The sequence below is a fragment of the Mauremys mutica genome, chromosome 20 (assembly GCF_020497125.1).
Source record: "Mauremys mutica isolate MM-2020 ecotype Southern chromosome 20, ASM2049712v1, whole genome shotgun sequence".
In the NCBI taxonomy this organism is placed as follows: Eukaryota; Metazoa; Chordata; order Testudines; family Geoemydidae; genus Mauremys; species Mauremys mutica.
The window spans coordinates 2166667-2188948 of NC_059091.1; the positions used below are offsets into that span (position 1 = coordinate 2166667).

Consider the following 22282-nt stretch of genomic DNA (forward strand, 5'->3'; position numbering starts at 1 on the left):
GTGCTCACCAAGGGGGGGGGGAGACAAGGGGCCGGGTGCCAGAACCCCCCAGCCTGTGCTCACCAAGGGAGGGGGAGGAACAAGGGGCCGGGCGCCAGAACCCCCCAGCCCGTGCTCACCAAGGAGGGGGGGAGAACAAGGGGCCGGGCGCCAGAACCCCCCAGCCTGTGCTCACCAAGGGGGGGGGGAAACAAGGGGCCAGGCGCCAGAACCCCCCAGCCTGTGCTCACCAAGGGGGGATGGGGGAGACAAGGGGCCGGGTGCCAGAACCCCCCAGCCTGTGCTCACCAAGGGGGGGGGGAACACGGGGCCGGGCGCCAGAACCCCCCAGCCTGTGCTCACCAAGGGGGGGGGGAACACGGGGCCGGGCGCCAGAACCCCCCAGCCTGTGCTCACCAAGGGGGGGGGAACAAGGGGTCGGGCACCAGAACCCCCCAGCCTGTGCTCACCAAGGGGGGGGGGGGGAACAAGGGGCCAGGCGCCAGAACCCCCCAGCCTGTGCTCACCAAGGGGGGGGGAACAAGGGGCCAGGCGCCAGAACCCCCCAGCCTGTGCTCACCAAGGGGGGGGGGGAACAAGGGGCCGGGTGCCAGAACCCCCCAGCCCGTGCTCACCAAGGGGGGGGGGGAAGACAAGGGGCCGGGCGCCAGAACCCCCCAACCTGTGCTCACCAAGGGGGAACAAGGACTCTTTCCAACCCCCACCCCCAAAACCCATGGGGGGTAAAGCTCTTTGCAGGTGGCCCTGGCAGCACAGGGGGTCCCACTCAAGCATCCAGCAGCTCCCCCAACTTCTACGGGCTTTGTGGGTCAGGGCCAGGGCTGGCCTGTCCTTCCCCCTGGGGGCGTGGTGGGGTCCCCGCAGGCAGAGGTGGAGAACCAGCCTAGGAGCTGGTTGAGACACAGCCCTGCCCTGCCCCCTTACCACATCAGGGCTGGCTCTCCCCGGGCACCCCCTCCAGCCATGGGGGGGGACGGGGGACGCATGGCCAATGTTCTGCGCGCGCACACGCTCTCGGCAGCTTTATTCCTGCTTTTCGCTTCAGAGTCAACAAGAATTTATACATAAAAAAGGGCCCAAGCGCCACGTCCCACTGGCTGATGGGAACACGGGAACACCCCCCACCCCCCAAAAGGACAGCAGGTGCCAGCAGAAGCTCCTGGGAGCTAGTAGGGGCCAGATCTCTCTCACCCCCACCCCCACCGCTGTCCACATATCAGGTGAGAAGGGTTTGGCTTAACCCCTTAAAACGGTGGGTGGAGGGCTCTGCCCCCTCGGGGCCAGGGCCCCCCTGGGGAGAGGCAGCCTGCGGGCACTGCTGAGCCCCACGGCCTTGGCCGCCTGCGAATGGTGAGAGTTGAGGCTACAGGCTGGAGGAGGGAGGAGCTGGCTGGTCGCTGCTCAGTCCCAGCTTTTCTGCATAGGGACCGGCCCCTGACACTCTTCCTGGGAGTCAGGATGTGATGGGGATCAGGGGCCGGGCACAGCCCCACCCCCGGGGGACCGGAGTACAGCCAGTCTAGTTTGGTCCTAGGTGTTCTCCTGGCAAGCGCTGCCCTCGGTGGGGCACCAGGACCCAGGCCGAGGGGCCTGGCTCGGGATTCAGGCTCTGGTTAAAGCTCAGGCCTGGGAACACAAGGACAGAGTTGCTGCCCCAAACGGGGGCTCTTCCTCCATCAGTCCCACCTCGACCGAGGGGCTGGGGGTCACAGACGACCTGCAGAGCTCCCCGCTGAAGGGGGAGGCTGGTTACAAAGGCCAGGCAGCTCCTGGCACCCCAAGTCTGCTGGCTGGTAGTAGAAGGCAACCAGGTGGCCGGGACCCAGCTGTCGAAGCCCCGCGGCTCCCTGGGACTCACGCAAAGATGGTCTCCTCCCGTCTCTTCTTGGTGAGGATGGTGCCCGGCTTGTGCTGGGCATCGGGGTGGTTGGCCAGCTCCGGGGGACACGACGACACCGGGCTCTCCAGGATGGCTTGCTTCAGGTCATAGAAGACTGTGGAGTCCTCCTTGGTCAGGAAGGTGATGGCCACTCCGCTCTTGCCGGCTCGGCCCGTGCGGCCAATACGGTGGATGTAATCTGCACAGAAGCACCACGGTCAGATGGTGATTTGCCACTGAAATGCAGCCACCTCTGGGGTGGGCCATGGCAGCTGCACAGCAGCAGCTTAGCCAACTGTTGGAATTCAGGCAGGATGTCCGGATTAATCAATTGCCAATTAATCAATCTTTAACGACCCCCTGGTTTGTCTGCTCTGAAAGCTGGTGCATGCAGCAGCAGAGCACCCCTACCATGGGGTCAGCCCTGAGCCCCCCACCCTGCAGCTCCCTGTCTTTTCCCTGGTCGTTGCCCATCGAAGTGCTGAGCCAGGCGACCGCGCTTAGCTGGGGGGAGAGGGGTCTGCGTAGGCCTCTCTCGAGGCCAGCCCTGGCCCCGTGGCCGGGACTCACCTTCGATGTTCTTGGCCATGTCGTAGTTCACCACCATGGACACATCCTGGATGTCGATACCGCGCCCAGCCACGTCCGTGGCTACCAGAATGTCCTTGGCACCGGCCTTCAGGTTGGAGAGGGCGAATTCTCGCTGCTCCTGGCCTTTGCCACCGTGCAGGGTGCAGGCGTTGTACTGCGGGGGGGGAGGGGAGACAATAATGCAGGGCTGGGGCAGGAGCTGACCGCAGGGCCGCCCACGGGGCCAGCGGGAGGGAGGTGACAATTCACCAGCAGGTTCCTGGAGGGCCTGGGCGACGGGATGGATCACACGGTTCCCGTCAGGGTGCACCCAACTGCCCCCCAGGCTTGGAGCCTGCCAGCTGATTGCCTGTCTGCAGGGCAGGGCAGACATCTCATCCGCAGCCCACCCGCCCACAGGGCAGTGGGGGAAGGTGCTGGATGCAGGATCGGGCAGCACTAAGGAATGGGGGCCCTTCCCCCCACAACCCCCCCGAGGTCCCAGGCTGGCGAGGCAGATTCTGGCACATGTGGCTCTGCAGAGGGACGCGGGAGTTGCCCCAGCAGGCTGGATCTGAGCCCGACCTGAGGGCTGCAGTGCAGGATCCTCCCACGGGGTGGCAGTAACTCACAGGGAGTTCAAAGCGACCAGGCCAAGCACACCAGCAGCAGGAACCCCGAAGCCCTAGAGGGCTGGTCAGGCCTAGTTCTGAGTTCTGACCCAGACCCATCACCACCCGGGTCGACCCGACCCCTCCCCTCTGAACCCGAGTCAGTGCCGCCGCCTCCTGCCCATGGGGTTGGCATAGCGGCAGCAGCTGCCTACCCAGCACCTGCCACCCACTGCCCCGTGGTGCCGTGCATGCTCCCAACAGAGTGCATGCAAGCCAGCCCTGCCGACCCGAGGGGTCTGGCTGTTTTCCCACCGAACTCGAACACTGCTCAGCGCGCCTGACCCACGGAGCAGCACTGGGCTCCGCCAGACAGGCAGGGGCTGGGACTAGGGGCTCCAGGGGAGCGGGGGGCCCCCCAAGAGCCCCTCAGCCCTGCCCTGGTCCCGCAGGGTGGATATGGACACTCCTCAGGGGCTCACACGTACCCCCATCTTCTCCAGGGACTTAGCCAGCACGTCGCAGCCTTTCTTCTGGTTGACGAAGATGATGATGGGCGGGTCGAAGCCCTGCTCCAGTATGGCCAGCAGCTTCTTCCTGTTGGGGAGAGATGGAGAGGGGTGTGTCAGCAGGCAGGCCACGCTCAGGCCCCCACAGCCCCAGGCTGCCCTCCGAAGTGCCGTCCATTTCTTCAGCATGCTCCAGGCCACCCCCTGCCAGAGCCACCCCGTAGGAACCTGGCGGATTTCCCGACACCCTGCCCTGCCCTGCCCTGCAGCCCAGCTCCAGCGAGAGCCCCCCAGAGCAGCCCCTGCCGGCCCACCCTCATACCTCTTCTCCCCCTCGGACATGAGGAAGACCTTCTGTTCCACACGCTCATGGGGCTTGCCGGCCGAGCCGATGTAGACCACTGCAGGGCGGCGCAGGTAGCTGCGGGCCAGGCGCTCCACCGCCGGGGGCATGGTGGCCGTGAACATCACAGTCTGCAAGAGAGGGCCCATGAGTGCAGCAGCTCCCGGGGCTCCCCTGCCGCCCCTGGGCAGCCAGGGGGTGCGGGACCCAGCTAGGCAGGTCCAGGACACACTGGGACCCAGGGGAGAAAGGGCTGAATTGCCCCTCGACTGGCCTGTCTGTGCTCACCCAGCATCCACTTGGGGCCCAGGACCTCGCCCCCCACCTGGCTCCCAGCCCCATGTCTGTCCCCCTCCCCTTGGCCGCAGCGTCTCGGTGGGCCCTGGCCCTCGCCCTGCTGACCTGTCTGTACTTGTGCTTGCCCGACTCGAAGTTGGCCAGCATCTTCTCTGGGTCCTCGGCCTCGTCGGTGTCAGGCTTCTGGTTGGTGACGGGCATGTGCTCCAGGATCTTCTGCACGTCGGGCTCGAAGCCCATGTCGATCATCCTGTCCGCCTCGTCCAGCACCACGTAGGTGCAGCGGCTCAGCACCAGGTAGCGGTTCTCCAGCACATCAATGAGCCGCCCGGGCGTGGCGATGACAATCTGCAGGGGGTGGCAGGAGGGTCAGAGACCGCAGAGCCCAGCCCTCACCCCCCGCAGCCTCGGCACTCACCTCGCAGCCCATGCGCAGCCGGAAGCCCTGGTCCTCCCGGGAGATGCCCCCGATTACAGCCACTGTGCGGATACCCAGAGGCTTCCCGAACTTGATGGTCTCCTCCTCAATCTGCTGGGCCAGCTCACGGGTCGGGGCCAGGATGATGGCGTAGGGGCCCTGGTCCGACTCCTCGATCCTGCAGGCGACGGAGCACGTGTGGGACCATTTCCCGCATGCGCCAACCTTTCCCACACCCCGGGAAGCCCCTCTTGTCCCCCAGGCCTCCGGCGTACCAGGGCCAGTCACCCCTCCTCTGCTCGGGGAAGGCCTCACCTGTCGATCTTGGGCAGCGTCGTGATCCACACCAGCAGTGGGATCAGGAAGGCAGCCGTCTTGCCGCTGCCGGTCTCAGCCACGCCGATGATGTCGCGGTTCTGCAGGCCAATGGGGATGGCCTGGCGCTGGATGGGGGTGGGCTCCTGGATGGACGGAGAACAGAGACGCTTAGGACGGAGAAGGACCCCTGTGCCCAAGTCTGGCTTCACCAAGGAGAGATCAGGGAGCTGGGAACTGAATCCAGGAGACCTGGCTCCCTGTTCGCACTCCCGGCCCCCGCCAGAGACAAGAGTCCTAGGTCCGGATCCAGCTCCCACCACCAGGCCAAGCACCCACGAGAGCCTAGTTCGGATCTGGATTCCCATCCGCAAAGGGCCAGTCCCCCCTTGTCCCAGGAGGTGCGGGCAGGCCCCCGTTCTCACCTTGTAGCCACACTTGTCTATCACCTCCAGGATGTGGGGGGGCAGGGAGGAGTCCTTCCAGGAGCGGATGGGGTTGGGGATCTTGCCCCCTTTGGTGGTGATGCTGTAATCCTCGCGGAAGATGCGCCAGTCCCTGTCCGTCATCTCGTCCAGCTTCTTCTGGGACCAGTGCCGGTCGTCCCAGCGCTGCTTGGCCTCCTTCTTCCGCAGCTTGCGCAGCCGGGCCCTGGCACCAGGGAGGGCAGCAGCTCAGGTCTCACTCATCCTCTGCCAACCAGCCCAGAGACTACACGGCCCAGGATGCACTGGGCCACCCTAAGATCCCAGCATCCCGAGCCCTCCCTGCACAACCCTAACCCAGCCCAGGATCCCCAGAGAAGGGGTAACCCAGCCCCAGCCGTGCCAGCTGGCCATTCCGTCCTGGCCCCTGAGCCCGACCCCACAGCGGGTCACTCACTCCTCCTGCTCCTTCTCCTCCAGCGTCCGCCTCTTCTCCATCAGGTCCCCGTAGAAGCGTGACTGCTCCCGCTTCTGCTGCTTCAGGTCGATGCCGGCGATGAAGCCCCTGCCCAGCAGCTGTACCTGGTGCCGCTCCTTGTACCTGTGGGAGAAGACAGAGCCTGCTGGCACGGGACCCCCTGGCAGATCTCAGTGCAGTGTTCCCCCCTCAGTGTCTCCTGGCAGACGGGGGCGCCACTCAGAGCAGGCTTAGGGGGGCCAGGTCTGGTCCCCATTACCCCAGTGCAGCTAGCCAACCTACTATTTCACACCCCTCCCTGGGACTGCTGCATCCTGACCCCCACACTCCTCCACGCCCTGCACTAACCACTAGCCTGACTCCCATCCTGGACCCAGGAGTTCTGACCCCCAGCTCCAACCACTAGATCCCACTCCCCTCCCAGAATGGAGGGAAGAACCCAGGAGTCCTGGCTCTCCGTCTTCCCTGCTCTAGTAAACTACCCCCAGTCCCAGATCTGCCAGATGATATGGACGGCCTCTGTGTGCTTCCATCTCCCCAGCACCGCCCCCTGCCTGCCCCCTACAGACTGGGGTCCAGCAGGGACTGCCCGGTCTGCCCCACCTACTCACAGTGGGTTGTAGTCGATGGACGTGTCCTCCGACGCGTCCCACTCAAAGACGAACTTTCGGTCATTCAAGTGCCGGGTGCGTCTGCGCTTCTTGATCCCGCCCAGGTACCGCTCCTGTGTGGGGAGCCAGCCATCAGCCCCACCGGCCTCCAGTCCCACCGGCCTCCAGCCCCACCGGCCCCACCAGCCTCCAGTCCCACCAGCCCCACCAGCCCCACCGGCCTCCAGCCCCACCAGCCCCACCGGCCTCCAGCCCCACCAGCCTCCCCAGTCCCACCAGCCTCTCCAGCCCCACCCCAGAAGAGAGTCTCAGTCTCACTGAACCCATGGAAAATGAGGCCTGGAAAAGGGGAGGGACTCATCTGAGGTCACAGAGCGAATCCAGAGGGAAGGGAACCCAGGAGTCCTGAATCCCAGCCTCACCCCTTGCTTCCCAGGGCCAGGACAGAAGCCAGGAGTCCTGGCCCCCCAGCTGCAGACCGCTCTTCCTGAGCGCCACCTTTGCCATGGAGGGGGGGCGGGGGCAGCGCTGCGACTCCCAAGGAGCCCCGGGCACGGCAGGTACCTTGATGGCATGCAGCTCCTTGCTCTTGTCCTTCTCCTCACGGATTTTCTGTCTCCCCTCCTCATCCTCATTGCCGTTGGTCTCCCGTTCCATGCGTTCCCGACGTTCCCTGCGCTCGCGCTCCTGGGGGTCCTCTGGTGGGGGGGGACGAGACACACAGGACATCACACACATAGGGAGGGGGGAAGGGGTTTCCTTCCCAGCCTCACTTCCTTCACCCCAGCACCAGCCAGGGCTGGCTGGCCCCGGGTGTCGCCCCCTGCAGCAGGGCTGCCCAGAGCGCGTTGGAGGAGAGGAGTACATACCCATCATCTTCCTCCCTAGATCCTGAAACTGCTTCCTCTTCTTCCTCTCATCCTCCAGCAGCCTCTGCCGCTCCTCCACCTCCTGCTGACGCCGCTTCAGCGCCTCGGCCTCCCGCTCCGCCTTGGACAGGAACTTGGGCTGGAGGCAGAGGGGGCAGTGAGCATGGCCCTGGAACTGGCCCCAGAGCCGGGGCAGCGCAGCCAGCACCCACGCAGCCTGCCCTGGAAGGGGGGCTTGGACCCTTTGGGCCACTCTGGTGAGGCTGCCAGCCCTGGGGCATCACAGCCAGCTTTGGGGGGCAATAGACCCACCAGGAATCAGGCTGAGAACCATCCGCTTGGTGCCCCAACCACCTCCAGACCCAAAGGGGAAAGGGGGCCACATCTGCCCTGCTGCAGCAGTGGGGGAGGAGATGCCCCTACAATGGGGGTGGGGAGGACATATTCTCACCTTGGCCTCGGCCTCCTCTTCAGCTTTCTTCTTGGCCAGCAGCTCCTCCAGAGACAGAGGCTGGGCCTGGAAACACAGGGAATTAACGTCCCCAAAGCCAACCCCCGTCCTCAGCCAGGATCGCTGGCACACCCTTCAGCCCAGCTGCCGCAAGCTGGGGGGGGGGAGGCAGCAAGCAACCCCCCTGGAGCGTTGAAGTGCTCGGGGGTTCCCTGCACCAGCCTGGAATGCACCGTGCCCGTCCAACACACCGGGAGACTGAGTCAGACACGAGGCTGCGATGGGACGGGGGGGGTGAGGACAGGGACTCAAGTCTGTGGCTGCACGTGCAGGGAACACGCCTCCTGACCCACAGCGGGGCAGCCCCTCCATAGGGGGCTCTGGGGAGACCTGCCCCGGATCCACGCTCAGCCCTAAGCTCCCACGGAAGGCCCAGAGACGAGCAGCAGAAACGCTTGGTGGACAGGGACGGAATAGACAGGCTCGAGGGAGGACCCCAACTGCTACCGAGAGGGGAGGGGAGGGGGCTGGACCCGGGGAGGCAACCCAGAGGACGCACAGAGGGAGAGCGCAGAGGCTGAACATCAGGACCAACGAGACGCTGCAGCGGGGGCTGCCTGCCTGCTGCACGCTACAAGGAGCCAGCCCAGGCAGATACCCCCCACCACCACCCAGCACAGCTCCTGTGGCCCCTCAGCCCTTTGGTGCCTTCCCACCCCCACTCCCACCTTCTCCTTCTTCAGCGCCGCATCCTCCTCCTCCTCCCCCCTCCGCGAGTCTCGCTCCCTCCGTGATTTGGAGTCTTTGCCTCGGCTCGGGGACAAGCTTCTGAGTGAGAGAAAAAATGGACATGAGACACGCTCCCAGCTCCACCCCCGGCTCGACACCGCCAATGTCCCCCCATCCAGCAGGGCTGGGGGCCACTAGCCCACTGATCCTGGTCCCACACTCGGCAATCACGGCAAGGGCTCTAGGGACCCATGGTTCCCACTTACTCCAAAACCACCCAGCTTCCTCCTGGCGCAGGGCCACTCGGGCTGGGCTCTCCGCTGAGGAAGCTCTGGCCAGCTCCAGCCTTTGAGAGCAGGCCCTGCCAGGCAAAGCCCAGACGCAGCAGGAAGTGGGGCTGCTGGCTCAGCAGGGGACCTTGATCAGCACCCCACCTCGGAGGCAGGAGGCGTCATGCTGCTGGAGACGACATCTCCTGGAGAAGTGACACCAGAGCCCTTCCCCACTCACCATGGTTACGGGCTCCATAGCGTGACAGCAAGAACCCCAACACCCCCCCATATCCCAGCGCATGAAAGGACATTCTGCTGCCCCACATCCTCCAGCTCAGCAGGGTCAGTCGGCCTCTGCTCATTTCCAGTTTTAACCTGACGTACAGAGATGCCTGCGCAGTGCTGCTGTGTGGTGCTGCGCCCCAGAGGTGGCTGCACTCCCATGACACCGCAGGTGCAGGCAAGAGGAGTCGGGGCGTGAGGGTTTACCTGGAGCGTTTCCTGTCCTTGTCCCGCCGGTGTCCATCTTTCTCCCGCTCGCGCTCCTTCTTATTCCGCTCGCGCTCACGCTCTTTGTGTCTCCGCTCCCTGCAAGGGCAGAGCCCCAGGGAATCAGTTACAACCCAGCCTCACTCCACGAGCAGCCCCCCAAACCCCCTCCAAATCAGAGCCACACAGAGCCCCAGGGAATCAGTTACAACCCAGCCTCACTCCACGAGCAGCCCCCCAAGCCCCCTCCAAATCAGAGCCACACAGAGCCCCAGGGAATCAGTTACAACCCAGCCTCACTCCACGAGCAGCCCCCCAAGCCTCCTCCAAATCAGAGCCACACAGAACCCCAGGCCCTGCCCCAAACCTGGCACCTTCCCCCCCAGGGCCGGCTCCAGACCGCAGCGCGGCAAGCACGCGCGTGGGGCGGCATTTGCCGGCAGGCTGGGCCGGTGGACCTGCCGCAGTCATGCCTGCGGGAGGTCCACCGGAGCCCCGGGACGACCGGACCTGCCGCAGGCATGACTGCGGAGGAGGCACTCCTCCCGCGGCTCCAGTGGACCTCCCGCAGGCATGACTGCGGACGGTTCGCTGGTCCCGCAGCTCGTCTGGACCTCCCGCAGGCATGACTGCGGCAGCTCAAGCGGAGCCGCCGGACCTGCGAACCGTCCGCAGCTGCGGGCGGTCCAGCCGAGCCGCGCGACCAGCGGACCCTCCTCAGTCATGCCCGCGGGAGGTCCGCTGCTCCGGGGCATCTCCCGCGGATGACTGCTTGGGGCGGCCAAATATGTAGAGCCGCCCCTGTTCCCCCCCCACCCCCTTCTGGTGCAGCCGCATGCCCCCCAGCCCCCGGCCCGACCCAGGGGTTGTCACCTCTCGGCTGACTTGGACCTGGAGCGGGATCTGGACCGGCTGCCCCGCCTCCTCTCCCGGGACCGGTGCCGCTTCCTCTCCTTGGATGGGGAGCTCTTCCTGTCCCGCTCTCTGTCCGGGGAGCGCGAGCGTTTCCTCTCCTCCTTGGGGGGCGACGGGTCCCGCTCCTTCTTGTCGGGCACTTCCCCGGCCATCTGAGGGGCAGGAGGAGCCGTTAGCGGTGGGGGGGACCAGCCCTTCCCTGGGCTCCTCAGGCCTGGCACGCCCCCCCCCCCGGCAAGACTCACACAGGGCACAACATGGGGGGCTGGGAACGGGGCCCAGGGTCTTTCCCGGCTACGGCCTGGGAGAGCCGTGGGGGGTCTGGGGGGTTCACGGGGCGTGGACCCTTCATATTTGGGGTTAATGGTAAACCCATTACCCCTCCCCCACCCCGAGGAGAGAACCCAGGATTCCGGGCTCCCCTCCGCCCCTGCCCGCCCCGCTCCGGGGAGAGAACCCAGGAGTCCGGGCTCCCCTCCACCCCGGGGAGAGAACCCAGGAGTCCGGGCTCCCCTTCACCCCGAGGAGAGAACCCAGGAGTCCGGGCTCCCCTCCACCCCTGCCCGCCCGCCCCGGGGAGAGAACCCAGGAGTCCGGGCTCCCCTCCGCCCCTGCCCGCCCCGCCCCGAGGAGAGAACCCAGGAGTCCGGGCTCCCCTCCACCCCTGCCCGCCCGCCCCGGGGAGAGAACCCAGGAGTCCGAGCTACCCCCCGCCCCGGGGAGAGAACCCAGGAGTCCGGGCTCCCCTCCACCCCTGCCCCCCCGCCCCGGGGAGAGAACCCAGGAGTCCGGGCTCCCCCCCGCCCCGGGGAGAGAACCCAGGAGTCCGAGCCCCCCTCACCTCCCCGGTTCCTACTAGGCCTCACAGCCTCTGCGCAGCAGCCGCCATCTTAGGACCTCACGCCGGGCCCCGCGCAGAGCAGCGAACTATGTCGCACGGCATGCCGGGAAAGCGAGTCCGACCCAACCCGGCCGGCAGCCGGTGTTTCCCCGCCGCAACTACAACTCCCAGCATGCACCGCGCGGCCTGCCAGTGGAATGCTGGGAAATGTAGTTCCCGTCCGTTGTCCAGGGGCTGAGTCCGAGACAGCGCCTCCTGCTGCCCCCATCCCACTACTGCCCCAGACTGCCCTGCTGACCACCCCCCCAGCCTGCCCTGGTGCTCCCGCCCCCATTGCTGCCCCCCATCCCACTACTGCCCCCAGCCTGCCCTGCTGACCACCCCCCCAGCCTGCCCTGGTGCTCCCACCCCCATTCCTGCCCCCCATCCCACTACTGCCCCAGCCTGCCCTGCTGACCACCCCCCCCAGCCTACCCTGGTGCTCCCGCCCCCACTGCTACCCCCATCCCACTACTGACCCCAGCCTGCCCTGGTGCTCACACCCCCATTCCTGCCCCCCATCCCACTACTACCCCAGCCTGCTCTGCTGACCCCCCCCCCCATCCCCAGCCTGCCCTGGTGCTCCCACCCCCATTCCTGCCACCCATCCCACTACTGCCTCCAGCCTGCCCTGGTGCTCCCACCCCCATTCCTGCCCCCCATCCCACTACTACCCCAGCCTGCTCTGCTGACCCCCCCCCCATCCCCAGCCTGCCCTGGTGCTCCCACCCCCATTCCTGCCCCCCATCCCACTACTGCCCCCAGCCTGCCCTGCTGACCACCCCCCCAGCCTGCCCTGGTGCTCCCACCCCCATTCCTGCCCCCCATCCCACTACTGCCCCCAGCCTGTCCTGGTGCTCCCACCCCCATTCCTGCCCCCCATCCCACTACTACCCCAGCCTGCCCTGCTGACCCCCCCCATCCCCAGCCTGCCCTGGTGCTCCCGCCCCCACTGCTACCCCCATCCCACTACTGCCCCAGCCTGCCTGCTGCCCTCCCCCCACCTAACCCTTCCGTGTAGCACCTCGAAGCCACCTTCTATGCCCACATTCTGCCTAGCAGCCCCTGCTGCTCGTCCCACATGCGCAGTCCAGCTCTGCTGACACCAATCAGCCTCCATGCGTTTGGCTCCCCGCTGCTCGGCCCTGCGGGAGGCACCGAGCCCCTTCCTCCCGGCTGGCAGCATGGCGCTCGGTGACGCTCCTCAACGTGGCAGCCGGAACTGAGGCAGCCCCTTCGAGCCCATCCCCCGCCAGGCCAGGGCTGGTCCCACCAACCTATGGCCCAGGGCTCCCAGCCCTCTCGAGCCAGCTGGCCCTGCAGCCCCAAAGCTTGCCCACAGAGGGGCATCCCCTGGCTATTGGCCCAACATGGCCTGTGGTTCACAGCGTCAGCAGCAGCCCCCACCCTCCAGCTGGGCTAAGGAGAGGCGCCCCCGCACCAGCCATTAGCCACCCCCAGTCAGCTCCAGGGGCAATGGGACCCTTCCTAGGGCTGGACCTGCCAAATCCCCAGTGCACCCCCCCCCCCAACTTCAGAATCGCTGTGAAGGAGGGGCAGGGCTGGGCTGAGGGAGCAGGCAGCTGTGGCGACCCCCACCTCCCTCCCGTCATCTATGCCCCAGGAAGAGTTGCTATAAGCCATGGAGCCCGGCTGGCTCAACCTAGCAGCCCCATGGCACTGACTGGAACCTGCTAGCAGCATTTAGCACAGGGGTGCAGCAGCCCCCACACCCCCCTCCGCAACCTGGCAGACAGGTACTTTCATGGAGCTGTTCCTGTGGGTAAGGCCTTCCAGTGGCACCTGGCTGGGGCCAGCTCATCAGGCAGCCTTAGATCATCTCCTCTGACCCCCACCCACCCAAGGCTGGAGACCACCCATTCCCACTGCCCTGAGCAGGCCCAAGGCAGCCAGGTGGCACCTGAAGATGCCAAGAGACAGAGACTCCAGCCAGCCCTAGGTCCCCTGGTGAATGCCCCTCAAGACGCCTCTGTTCTAAGGGGAAGGGCCCAGGTTTAGCTTGGAGCCAGTGCGTCCAGCTCTGCCCCGGGCCAGGCAAATGAACCCTTTCGGACCCTGCCGCTCCCTCCAGTGTGATCACCCCCCTCTTGCTCCTCTGCTAAACCGAGCAGAGCTCAGCCCGTCTCAGGAGAGGGCCCTGCTGTCCCGGCAGGCGGGGGCTCTGGGGCCATCATGCCCACCCAGCAGGTAAGAGGGCAGCAGCTGTTTCACCAAAGCATGGAACATGCTCCACCCCTTGAAATTAATCCCAGTGTCACATCCCCATCCGGGCCATGGGGAGAGCATGAACCAGGGGGGCTGTGCGCACCCACCCCAGGCTCCTGTACTTTCCTTGAAGCCACATCTCATCTCTGCCCCAAGGGGGTGCTGCACCCACCACCCAGGGATCTAGCCTGCCCTCCCCCTATGCCTGGGGCTGGACTTTGCCCGGGGCTGGACTTTGCCCTGACTCCCACTGCTGGGACAGTGACTCATTTGCATGGGGTGTCAGCCAGGGTGGAGTGTGCAGCCAGACAGGGCTCAGCTGCTTGCTCACCCAGGCAGAGACTGGAAGTGGGTGTCACCACAGCCCTGCTGGAGGTGACACGGCTTGGGAGGGAGACTGTTGCTCCTCAGAGCCCCTGGATCCCCACAGTGGGGACTAGTGGTTAGTAAGGGGCTGGAAGCCAGAGCACCTGAGTTCTGGTGCTAGCTCTGCTAGTCCACACACAAGCTAGGGCAGGTCCCTGTCCCCTTAGTGACTGTGGCTGGGGAAGGAGATGGCACTTCTGGTATGACTAATGATTTAGCTGCAGATGTGTGGGGGGGGGTGTTTTCAACCTGACACTCCAGCCACCACAGGAGCCCCTGCCGCACAGCTGAGCCATTCCATTCTCCATAATAAATAAGCTTTTTAATAACACTGAACACTGAACACCACTTGCCACCCCCCCACCCCTCCCCCAGAGGGGTCTATAAGCCAGTTGCCTCCTTCTCCCGCCCCCCCCCCCAGACAGGTGAAGGTGGAGCCATCCCCAGGCTGGGAGGCAGGTAACGGCAAGGTTGGAAGCAGCCGGCTCTGGAGACAAGCAGCAGATGGAGGGGGATGTGTCACAGCCAGACACTGGGTGGGCATTCAACGAAATGGATGGGTCCCGCTGACGGGGCCTCCTGGCTCCGGAGGGAGCTGCTTGCTGAGGTCCTTATGCGCTGAGACACCCCAGGTCCCTCTCGTCACCCCGCCTCCATCTTCCTCGGAGAACGTGTGCCGAGTCTGCGTGCAAGCGCTGGGATGGTGAAGGGCTGATCCTGGGGCTGCCGAGGCCAGTCGGGGACTTGGCCCACAGAAAGGCCTTTAGGTGTCGCCGCCCCCGCTCTGGCCTGTTCCCCACCCCCTGGAGCATCGGCTCGAGACCATCCGGAGGCCAGAGTCGGGGTTTGGTCCATTGGCCCTGCCCTGGGGCCCGGCCCCTTCACATGATGGAGCAGCTTTTAGCCTTCTCCTTCTTGAAGGTGGAAGAGATGAGTTCGGATCGGCTGGGCAGGTGCAGGAGTCTCTTGGAGAAGCTGCGCCCGGGGCTCTTGGGGGGCGGGGGGCTGGCCTTGCTCAGGCAGATGGTGGATGCTGTCCGGAAGACGCTGTGCACGCTCTTCTCCGACGTGAAGGCTGAGCACTCCAGGTAGTTCTCTGCTCCCAGCTGCTTGGCCACAGCACAGCCCTGGAAGCCAGCCAAGGAAAGAGCCATCAGCTGGAGCCAGGCACCAAGGCCTGCAGCTGCAGGCCAGGCTCACATCCCAGGTGGATTTGGGGTGGAGCTGAGGTTCTGGTTCAGAGCTCCAGCTGCGCTGGAACCAGAAAGCCAGCCCCGGGCCCTGGGCCACTGCCCCAGGCTGCACGGTGGTCATGCTGAGCCCTGGCTAGCCAAGCCCACTCACCTGCTCGTAGGAGATGGGCGCCTGCTTTTGGTGGGACAGCTCCATGAGGGTGCTCAGGTCGGTGCGCAGATCTGTCTTGCAGCCGATCAGCAGCACGCGGGTGCTGGGGCAGTAGTCCAGGATTTCAGTCTTCCACTGCGTAGAGAAACCCGGGGTGAGTCAGGCACCTAGAGCCCATGTCACTGAGCTTAGAGCCTGCAGGGAAATCCCCTGGGCTGACTCGGCTGCTGCCCACAGGGCTTATCAGCTGCCCTGCCCATGCCCTCTCTGGGTCCCGTCACCGGAAGGGTGTGGTTCCCACAGGGCCACCCTGGTGACAGCACAGCTCAGCCCAGTTGGGAGCCTCACCCCATCGCCAGATCCTACGGCCAACACCCAGTCAGGGCTACTCCCCTCCCCCCTCAGGATTAGACCTGGGAGCAAGGCTGGCTTAGCAGCCTGAGCACAGGATGGGGAGCCAAGAAGGACTGGGGGGGGTCATTTTGGGCAGTGCCACCAGGTCTGAGTCTTTGTACAAAATGTCAGATCCGCATTGGCAAAGGGGTTTAAAGAACCATTCCCCCTCCCCACCCCAGCACAACTGGAAGTGGAAGGAGCTGCAGGACAGACAGGTGGCTCTGGTGCCCAAGGGGGCAGCATGGGCAGGGATGGGCATGCTGCTCTCAGCCAGTGGGGCAGAAGAGGCTCCCCCCAATTGTTTAAGCCAAGCAGAAAGTCTTGGGGGGTGACCCACTGATTTCCTTCAAGGTTTAGCCTCTGCCCCCTTCCCCCCCAGCTGTAGAGCAGGTCTGGGGGCAGAGGTGTTTGGCTCCTCATGAGAGGGGCTGGACCCTCCCATTATGAAATGGACACCACCCCCTGCCCCCCAGGGTCTCTGATTGCAGGGGCCCCAGTGCATCATCTCGTAACCAGCTCTCTTCACCACTGGCTGGGAGCACAACACCCCATCCCTGCCTGGGGGCCAGCTGCCCACCCCCCCACTCCTCTTCTCCCCGCTTTACACAGCAGTCAGATCTGTCATGGGGGGGAGAAGAGGCAGGGTGTATGGGGGGGTCCTCACCTTTTTCAGGGCACTGTCCATGGTCTCAGGACGGCCCACATCGAAGCAGAGCAGGACGGCGTCCGAGTCGCTGTAGCAGAGGGGGCGCACGTTGTCGTAGTATGGGGACCCTGCGGGGGGTCACAGGTGAGTCCGTGTCACCCCCCCATGAGCCAGGAGGGGGGAAGCTGCTGGGAACCAGCACCCATGGTCTGTCCTGGGGGGAGCAGGACCCTCCCAAGCAGGGGACACTGCCCTGGGGGCTCATATGCCCCTAACCCCCACATATGAAGCTGGAGGGGACTGACCCCCGACTGGCTACAGCTGTGGCCCTCACAGTCCCCATCCCCCGCTCCCTCCAGCCCAGCATCCCAGGCTCCTCTCATCTGAGCCTTCAGGAGCCGTTTATATAACTCGCTGCCTCCCCCCAGAGCTGAGCAGTACCTGGGAGCCGGGGGTGGTGGAATGCAGACTGGTGGGGAGGGGCCGTGTACCCCCAGGGGAGACAGAAGGCCCAGGTGCTCCCCCACCCCATGGGCACAGGGGGAGGGAAGCCCCAGTGCCCTCCCCCTCACACCCCCGGAAGCAGCATCCAAGCGTTTTGCAGCCCAGACGCTCTGTGCTCAGAATAGCAAACAGCCGCGCTCCCTGCACCAGCGCATCGCCATAGCAACAAGGGGATCCAAGCGAGACTGGGACCCCCCTCTGGAGGGGGGATGCTGCAGCAGCAGGGGAGGGGGCTGCATCCCTGCAGCAGGGGCTCCCCAAAGGCCCCCCCACCTCCCCCCGCCCCCCTTCATTTTAGGGGCTTGGTCCCCCTTCCTCCCCAGGCTGCTATTGTTTGACTGTATTTGGGGTCTGTCTTTGGTGGGGTCAGTTAGAGCTGGCACATGGTTCCCCCCCCAAGCCAAGCCCCCAGTGCTCAGAGATGCCAGGGAAAGCCCATCCCCATTGTGTGTGGGGGGGGAATGAGGGGGGGCTGAATGAGCTGCAGAGACCAAGGCTGGCTTTAGGCAGGACTTGCAGGGGGAATCGGCTGCATGAGGCAAAGCAAAGCCTGACCCTGCAATGGTAGGGACCCCCCCACACACAGAATTAATGCAACCCAAAGGGGTCTCATACCTTAAACTGACCCCCCCAAGCTCCCTGTTCAATTCCTCACACGCTCCCCTGCAGTGGACACTCCCCCCCCCACACACACACCAGGAGCAACACCCCCCACAGAACCCAACAAATTCTAGGCTTGGGGGGCCAGGGCTGGGGCTGGGGCTGGAGCTGCAGGGACCCCCCCCCCACACACACACACGCACACTCCTAGAGAATGAAGGAGCCTCTCCTGCTGCTAGCGCCCACCTCAGTCACCCCACCAGGCTGGGGGGAGAGCTCCTTACCAGAGGTGTCCCAGAGGCTCAGCTCCACACACTGCTCCTCTGTCTCCAGGGAGGCCGTGTAGTTCTCGAACACGGTGGGCACGTAGGTCTGCGATGGAGAGCGGCACGGTCACCACCCAGGCCCCAGAGCCCCCAGCCCAGGGAGTGGTGCTGCCGCAGGCACCGCTCACACTAGCCCAGCTGCCAGCCAGATCCTGGCATAGGCTACACAGGGCAGGGTGTGTGGCAGGGTGGGGGCATATTACCGCCCCCCCCCGCAGGGGAGCACCCATTTGCCGCAGGCAGCAGGCACAGAGACCCCCGCCAGGCTGCCAGCCCCAGGGCGGGGACCCAGCGCGGCTCCGGGAGGCTGGGCAGAGGCACCAGCCCCAGGCGCCCCCCCGTGTAGTTCTCGAACCCCGCGGGCACCGTCACCCCCCAGGCCCCAGAGCTCCCAGCCCGGGGGAGGGGAGTGCTGCCGCAGACACCGCTCACCCCAGCCCAGGGAGTGGGGTCCCCAGCTGCCCCCGCAGCGCCGAGCACTCGCCTCGGGGTAGCAGTCCTTCGCCAGCACCTGCAGCATGGCCGTCTTCCCGCACTGCACGTCCCCGACCAGCACCAGCTTGCACCGGGCCACGGCCGGCCGGGGGCTCCTCCGCTCCCGCATGGCGAGGGGGTCCCAGCTCCGCTGCGGCTCAGCGCGTCTCTGCAGCTCCCGCCCACGGGCCTCTCGCTCCTACCCGCCGCAGCCCTGCAGGCAGCGCAGCCTGCGCTGCCTTTATATGGAACATACCCGGCCAATCGCAGGCAGAGGTGGGGCTTCCCCCAGCCAATCAGACAGGCGGGGCTCTTGCCCGGCAGCCAATGGCAAAGGTCCTGAGTCACAGCCTCTCCCTGCCTCACCTTCCCGGCTGGGAGCAGCGTGGGGACGGGCTCGGGCAGCGGGTCGCTGGGCAGCGCCTGGCACCGCTGTTGATTGAGGAGGTTTTTTAACTGGCTTAATTACCAGCCAATTAACGGGTCCGCAAGAGTTTCCACCTTACCCCCACCCCCGCCACCCCCGCCAAATAGTGATGCAGAAAAAATCGTTCCAATGAAATCAGGGAGATTCCCTCCTTCTCGGCCTGGCCTGGCCGCCCTCCCGGCTGGAAATTCTCGGATTGCGGGGCCCGTTGAGTGGTAGTAAGGGGAGGTGACTCGACACGCCTCAAACTCCAGGCCCTGATTCCAAGGTGCTCAGCACCCAGCACCTCATCGGATTCTGGCCTCAGCCGAACAATGTTTTGTAACCACTGATTTTCACGGCCCCGCAAGAGAGAAATCAAAGGGGCAAAGTCACTCCGATTCGATGGCTCTTAGCCGTGATGGTCAGGGACGCAGCCCCATGCTCGGGGTGTCCATAATCCTGTTTGCCAGATGCTGGGACTGGAGGACAGGATAAGTATCTGCTCTGTTCATTCCCTCTGAAGCATCTGGCACCAGCCACTGTCAGCAGTGGGCTAGATGGACCATTGCTCTGACCCACTCTGGCCGCTCTTGTGTTCTTATGTCCAGCTGAAATCCTCTGGGTCTGGATGATCTATCTGCAGATGTTTTACCAACCTGAGTTGGGTGTGTCCATTGATGATATTGGATTCTTAACATTGACAATAGCCCTTTCATGACCTCAGTGCAGGCTCTAGAGGGGTGCGGGGGGTGGCCTGAGGGGCGGCAGAGGACTAGGGTAGCCGAGAGGGAGAACAGGAGGCTGGAAACATGAGGGAAAGGATGGGAAACGGGGGCCCATGGGTGTAAGGGATACATGGGAGCTGGGATACACCGAGCGTGCAGAGGAGTTCGGGAGGGAGCTGCTGGGAGCAGGAAGAGCTGGGGCAGTGATAGGACAGGGGTGGGGAGAACTCGGCCTGGCTCTCCTCCCCAAAACACATTCCCGTCTCCAGCCCGACCCTGCCATCTGGCCTGCACGTGCTCCCAACAGGAGCCCAGGTTTTGCAAGATCCGGCCCTAGTTCAGAATCACGTCACCTGCCCTTGAGAGCCGACTATCCCTGGGGTGGGACACGGCCGCAGGAACTACAAACAACCATATGCAGAGGCCACTTTTGAGAACCATTGTCCCTCGGTCTTCGTGTCGCAATATTTGGGTTGCAAACTCTGCTGGGGGGGGGGGGCGCAAGCTGATTATTCCTTTCAAACCAGCTGCTGTTTCTACTGCATGATTGTCTTTGAATCGTGTGAAATATTTTTTTTAAATGTCACGTTTTGGGGCAGAGTTGAATTGGCAGCATCGGCAGGCCCTCCCCCCCCGCCCATATTCACCCCCACCCCTCTGAGGACTGGGCTGCACTAGGATGTTCAATCAGGGTAACTGTCGGTTTGTGCTGGGACGGTTTCCAGCAGGAGCCCTGGGGTGCAGGCCGCCCCGTCGGTACAGAGATGCCTCACACCAGCTCATTTCCCTTCCTGAACTGGAATAAGCTCAGTGCTCAAAGCCTTGTTGCCCCAGTGCATGGGAGGGGGGGTGTTTTAGCAGCACCAGGACAGATAAAGCAGCAGGCTCTGTTGCTGTCTCCTGGGGGTCCGGGCTGTGCACCGCAATCCCACCAGCCCCACCCCACACACTGAGGGCTATCTGCCCAGCAGGCTGAGTTGTTAGGAAAGGCTGGACGGCCCCTGATCTTCCTGAAGTTTAACATGGAAATTGCAACACGGCTCCCTGGATGAACGGCAGGTCCTCCTGGCTGGGCACCAGGGTAGCCAGGGGCACGCACCTTCGTTCGGAGCCTGGGTCTCTTGGGCACTCCTTAGGACCCCCTGCCAGCTGCTGCGCCTCAGCCTCCTGATCCTGGGGCTGGCTGCCCCAGGGAATAGCTGGCAAGCAGCAGAACCCCAGCCAAGCCCCTCCTGCCCTCAACATGCACCCTGCTCCTGAGACACCCTGGAATGTCCTCTGCACCCGAGGCTCTTGCTGGGCCTGGGTGAGGGGTTGTCAGAGGGCCTCCAGTGTTGGAATCTCTCCTTTGGGAAGGGGCTCCATGCAGCCCCAGGTGTGAGCTGGGCACAGGCTCTCCATCCCCAAAACCTGGCCAGCCCCTCCCCCCAGCTTCCCTCCGCCATGGAGCAGACCCTGCACTGGGCACAGCAGCAAAGCCAGCTCTGTGTCTGGGCGATGAGACCCCTGCGCCATGCGGCGGCATTTCCCTGGGAGCCCTTCAGCCCGCCGTATGACCCTAAGTGCCAGCCTGCCTGTGGCAGTATGCAGCTGCCGGGGTAGCTCTGCAGACTCACTCCAGGGCGGGGGTACCTGATGGAGCCCAGAGAGGGGCAGTGGAAGAATCAGGGAGCTGGGCCCCTCTCTGTCTCTGCAGAACAGGGAAAGCCTCTCAGAGCAATCAGGGTGGTGGCAAGGACTAGCTGAACCCTGGCTCCTCGGGCTGCCCCGGTGGCTCTGCACATTGTTGGGTGCCCACAAGGAGCTGGAGCCAGCCCCATGGACTCTGTGCCAGCCTCAGCAGCCTCCATGCAGTGGGAAGGCCTGGCTGTCCAGGGGAGCTTGGAGGAAGGATCTGGGCTTTCCCCACGGGCGGGCGCTGCTCCAAACTCTCCATTACTCAGCGCTCTGCCCCCTTCCTGCCCAGCGGAGGTCAGAGCGGACACTGGTCTGATAACAACCCCACGCCCCCTGCTTCTCGGAATTAATCGCCCATTAGTTCACTGTCTGAAAGGAAAACTACCCTCCCCCAACACACGCACCACACACGTCACCCTGAAATGAGTCCGGGGCGGGCGGGGGCGAGACATGTGAGCCCGGTCTCCTGGGTTCGGTGTCTAGCAGTTGGCGGGGGAGCTGGGAGTCAGGATTTCTGGGTTCTGTTCCCAGCTCTGGTAGGGGGCACGTGACTGAAGCAGTGGGAGGAGAGTGCTGTCTAGTGGTTAGAGTGGAGGACTGGCAGTCAGGACTGCCCAGCATTCCTGTGCCTGTGCCAGGTCTGCCCATGACTGGCTGTGTGATCACGTCAGTCACTTTGCAGCCATCTCTGTGCCTCAGTTTCCCCATCAGGCTGATGGCTGAACAGCGCTGGCTAAGCGCTTACGAACAACTCAGAAAGGCTGACTGGGGCATGCAGGGCAGGTCCTTAGAGCTGATGCAGCTAGAAGGAAGCCAGGGAGTCAGCTCCGTGGATGGAAACAGGAAATGTCTCTAGACCCTTTAGGAGGCAGCAGGGCTTAAGCTGGCTCCTGCTCTTGTGGCTTTCATGCTATTTTCTGGCAGACGAAGAGGAAGCACTTTCCAATCCCAGATTCCGTGTGATCACGCCTGGCTGCTGGGAAGGGGACCTGGGACTTCCCCCTAGCACTAGAGGGGAGAGCAAGATACCTGGGGTCTGCCAGGTACTTTCCAGCCTGGCCGGTAAACAGCGCTGCTGCTACTCACCTATGCAAATCCCTTGGCAATTAATCTCCCAGCTGGCAGCTTGGGGGCAGGTGCCGGGGAGTAGCTCTCTCAGAGGCTGGCAGGTTGGCAGCTTTTGTTCAGCAGCCTCCAGAAGAACAGATCTGAACCTGACTCTTTCCAGGGGTCCCTCCCAGGCCCTAATGATCCTGGTCTAGACATGGGAACTGCCGGCCTGGAACCCATCAGGGTCTGGCTCGTTCTAGCACCTAGTGCACCGTGCTAGCCTGCCTGTACAGCGCCTCCTGCTGGAAGAGACCGAGACTGGAGTAGCCAGGAGGGGGGTGGTTATTTTAGGGCTGCTGCTCCTCAGCCATGGGACAGCACGCCCTGGTTTGCTGTCTCGCCCCCGCTGCCCATCTGCTCAGTAATAGAGGGCAGCAGGAAAGAGGCGGGGGCTGATGAGGCTTCTGTGAAGTCCCCA

General features: G+C 64.4%; 2 protein-coding genes across 3 annotated transcripts; both read right to left on the bottom strand.

Annotated features, from left to right (window-relative positions):
* Positions 1-1007: 1007 nt before the first annotated feature.
* DDX23 (DEAD-box helicase 23) lies at positions 1008-11173 on the bottom strand. Its single transcript, XM_044995666.1, has 17 exons — positions 11023-11173; positions 10140-10333; positions 9267-9365; positions 8505-8604; positions 7777-7842; positions 7326-7464; positions 7021-7154; positions 6457-6569; positions 5825-5968; positions 5368-5593; positions 4943-5088; positions 4628-4805; positions 4315-4557; positions 3892-4043; positions 3549-3657; positions 2450-2624; positions 1008-2078 (listed from the first exon to the last, which is right to left on the bottom strand). Exons 2-17 carry the CDS (start codon positions 10331-10333, stop codon positions 1855-1857), a joined length of 2442 nt encoding a protein of 813 aa, XP_044851601.1. The 5' UTR covers positions 11023-11173; the 3' UTR covers positions 1008-1854.
* A 2879-nt stretch (positions 11174-14052) lies between these two features.
* RND1 (Rho family GTPase 1) lies at positions 14053-18178 on the bottom strand. 2 transcript variants are annotated; one of them, XM_044995775.1, is made up of 5 exons: positions 17981-18178; positions 17428-17515; positions 16058-16167; positions 14998-15132; positions 14053-14780 (listed from the first exon to the last, which is right to left on the bottom strand). In XM_044995775.1, the coding sequence occupies exons 1-5, from the start codon at positions 18071-18073 to the stop codon at positions 14535-14537; spliced, it is 672 nt and encodes a 223-aa protein (XP_044851710.1). In that variant the 5' UTR covers positions 18074-18178; the 3' UTR covers positions 14053-14534. The 2 variants fall into 2 exon arrangements, with proteins under 2 accessions (XP_044851710.1, XP_044851709.1); XM_044995774.1 differs by having other exon boundaries at positions 17954-18178.
* Positions 18179-22282: the final 4104 nt, after the last annotated feature.

Excerpts from the sequence above, each read along its gene's own strand:
- DDX23 (XM_044995666.1), bottom strand. The coding sequence starts at position 10,333 with ATGGCCGGGGAAGTGCCCGACAAGAAGGAGCGGGACCCGTCGCCCCCC. Across the intron at positions 9,366-10,139 it reads AGGTCCAAGTCAGCCGAGAG|GGAGCGGAGACACAAAGAGC; the intron begins GTGACAACCCCT and ends CTGCCCTTGCAG. Across the intron at positions 5,594-5,824 it reads GAGGAGAAGGAGCAGGAGGA|GGCCCGGCTGCGCAAGCTGC; the intron begins GTGAGTGACCCG and ends CCCTGGTGCCAG.
- RND1 (XM_044995774.1), bottom strand. The coding sequence starts at position 18,073 with ATGCGGGAGCGGAGGAGCCCCCGGCCGGCCGTGGCCCGGTGCAAGCTG. Across the intron at positions 17,516-17,953 it reads CGAAGGACTGCTACCCCGAG|ACCTACGTGCCCACCGTGTT; the intron begins GCGAGTGCTCGG and ends TCTCCATCGCAG. Across the intron at positions 14,781-14,997 it reads CGCCCATCTCCTACGAGCAG|GGCTGTGCTGTGGCCAAGCA; the intron begins GTGAGTGGGCTT and ends GCTGGCTTCCAG.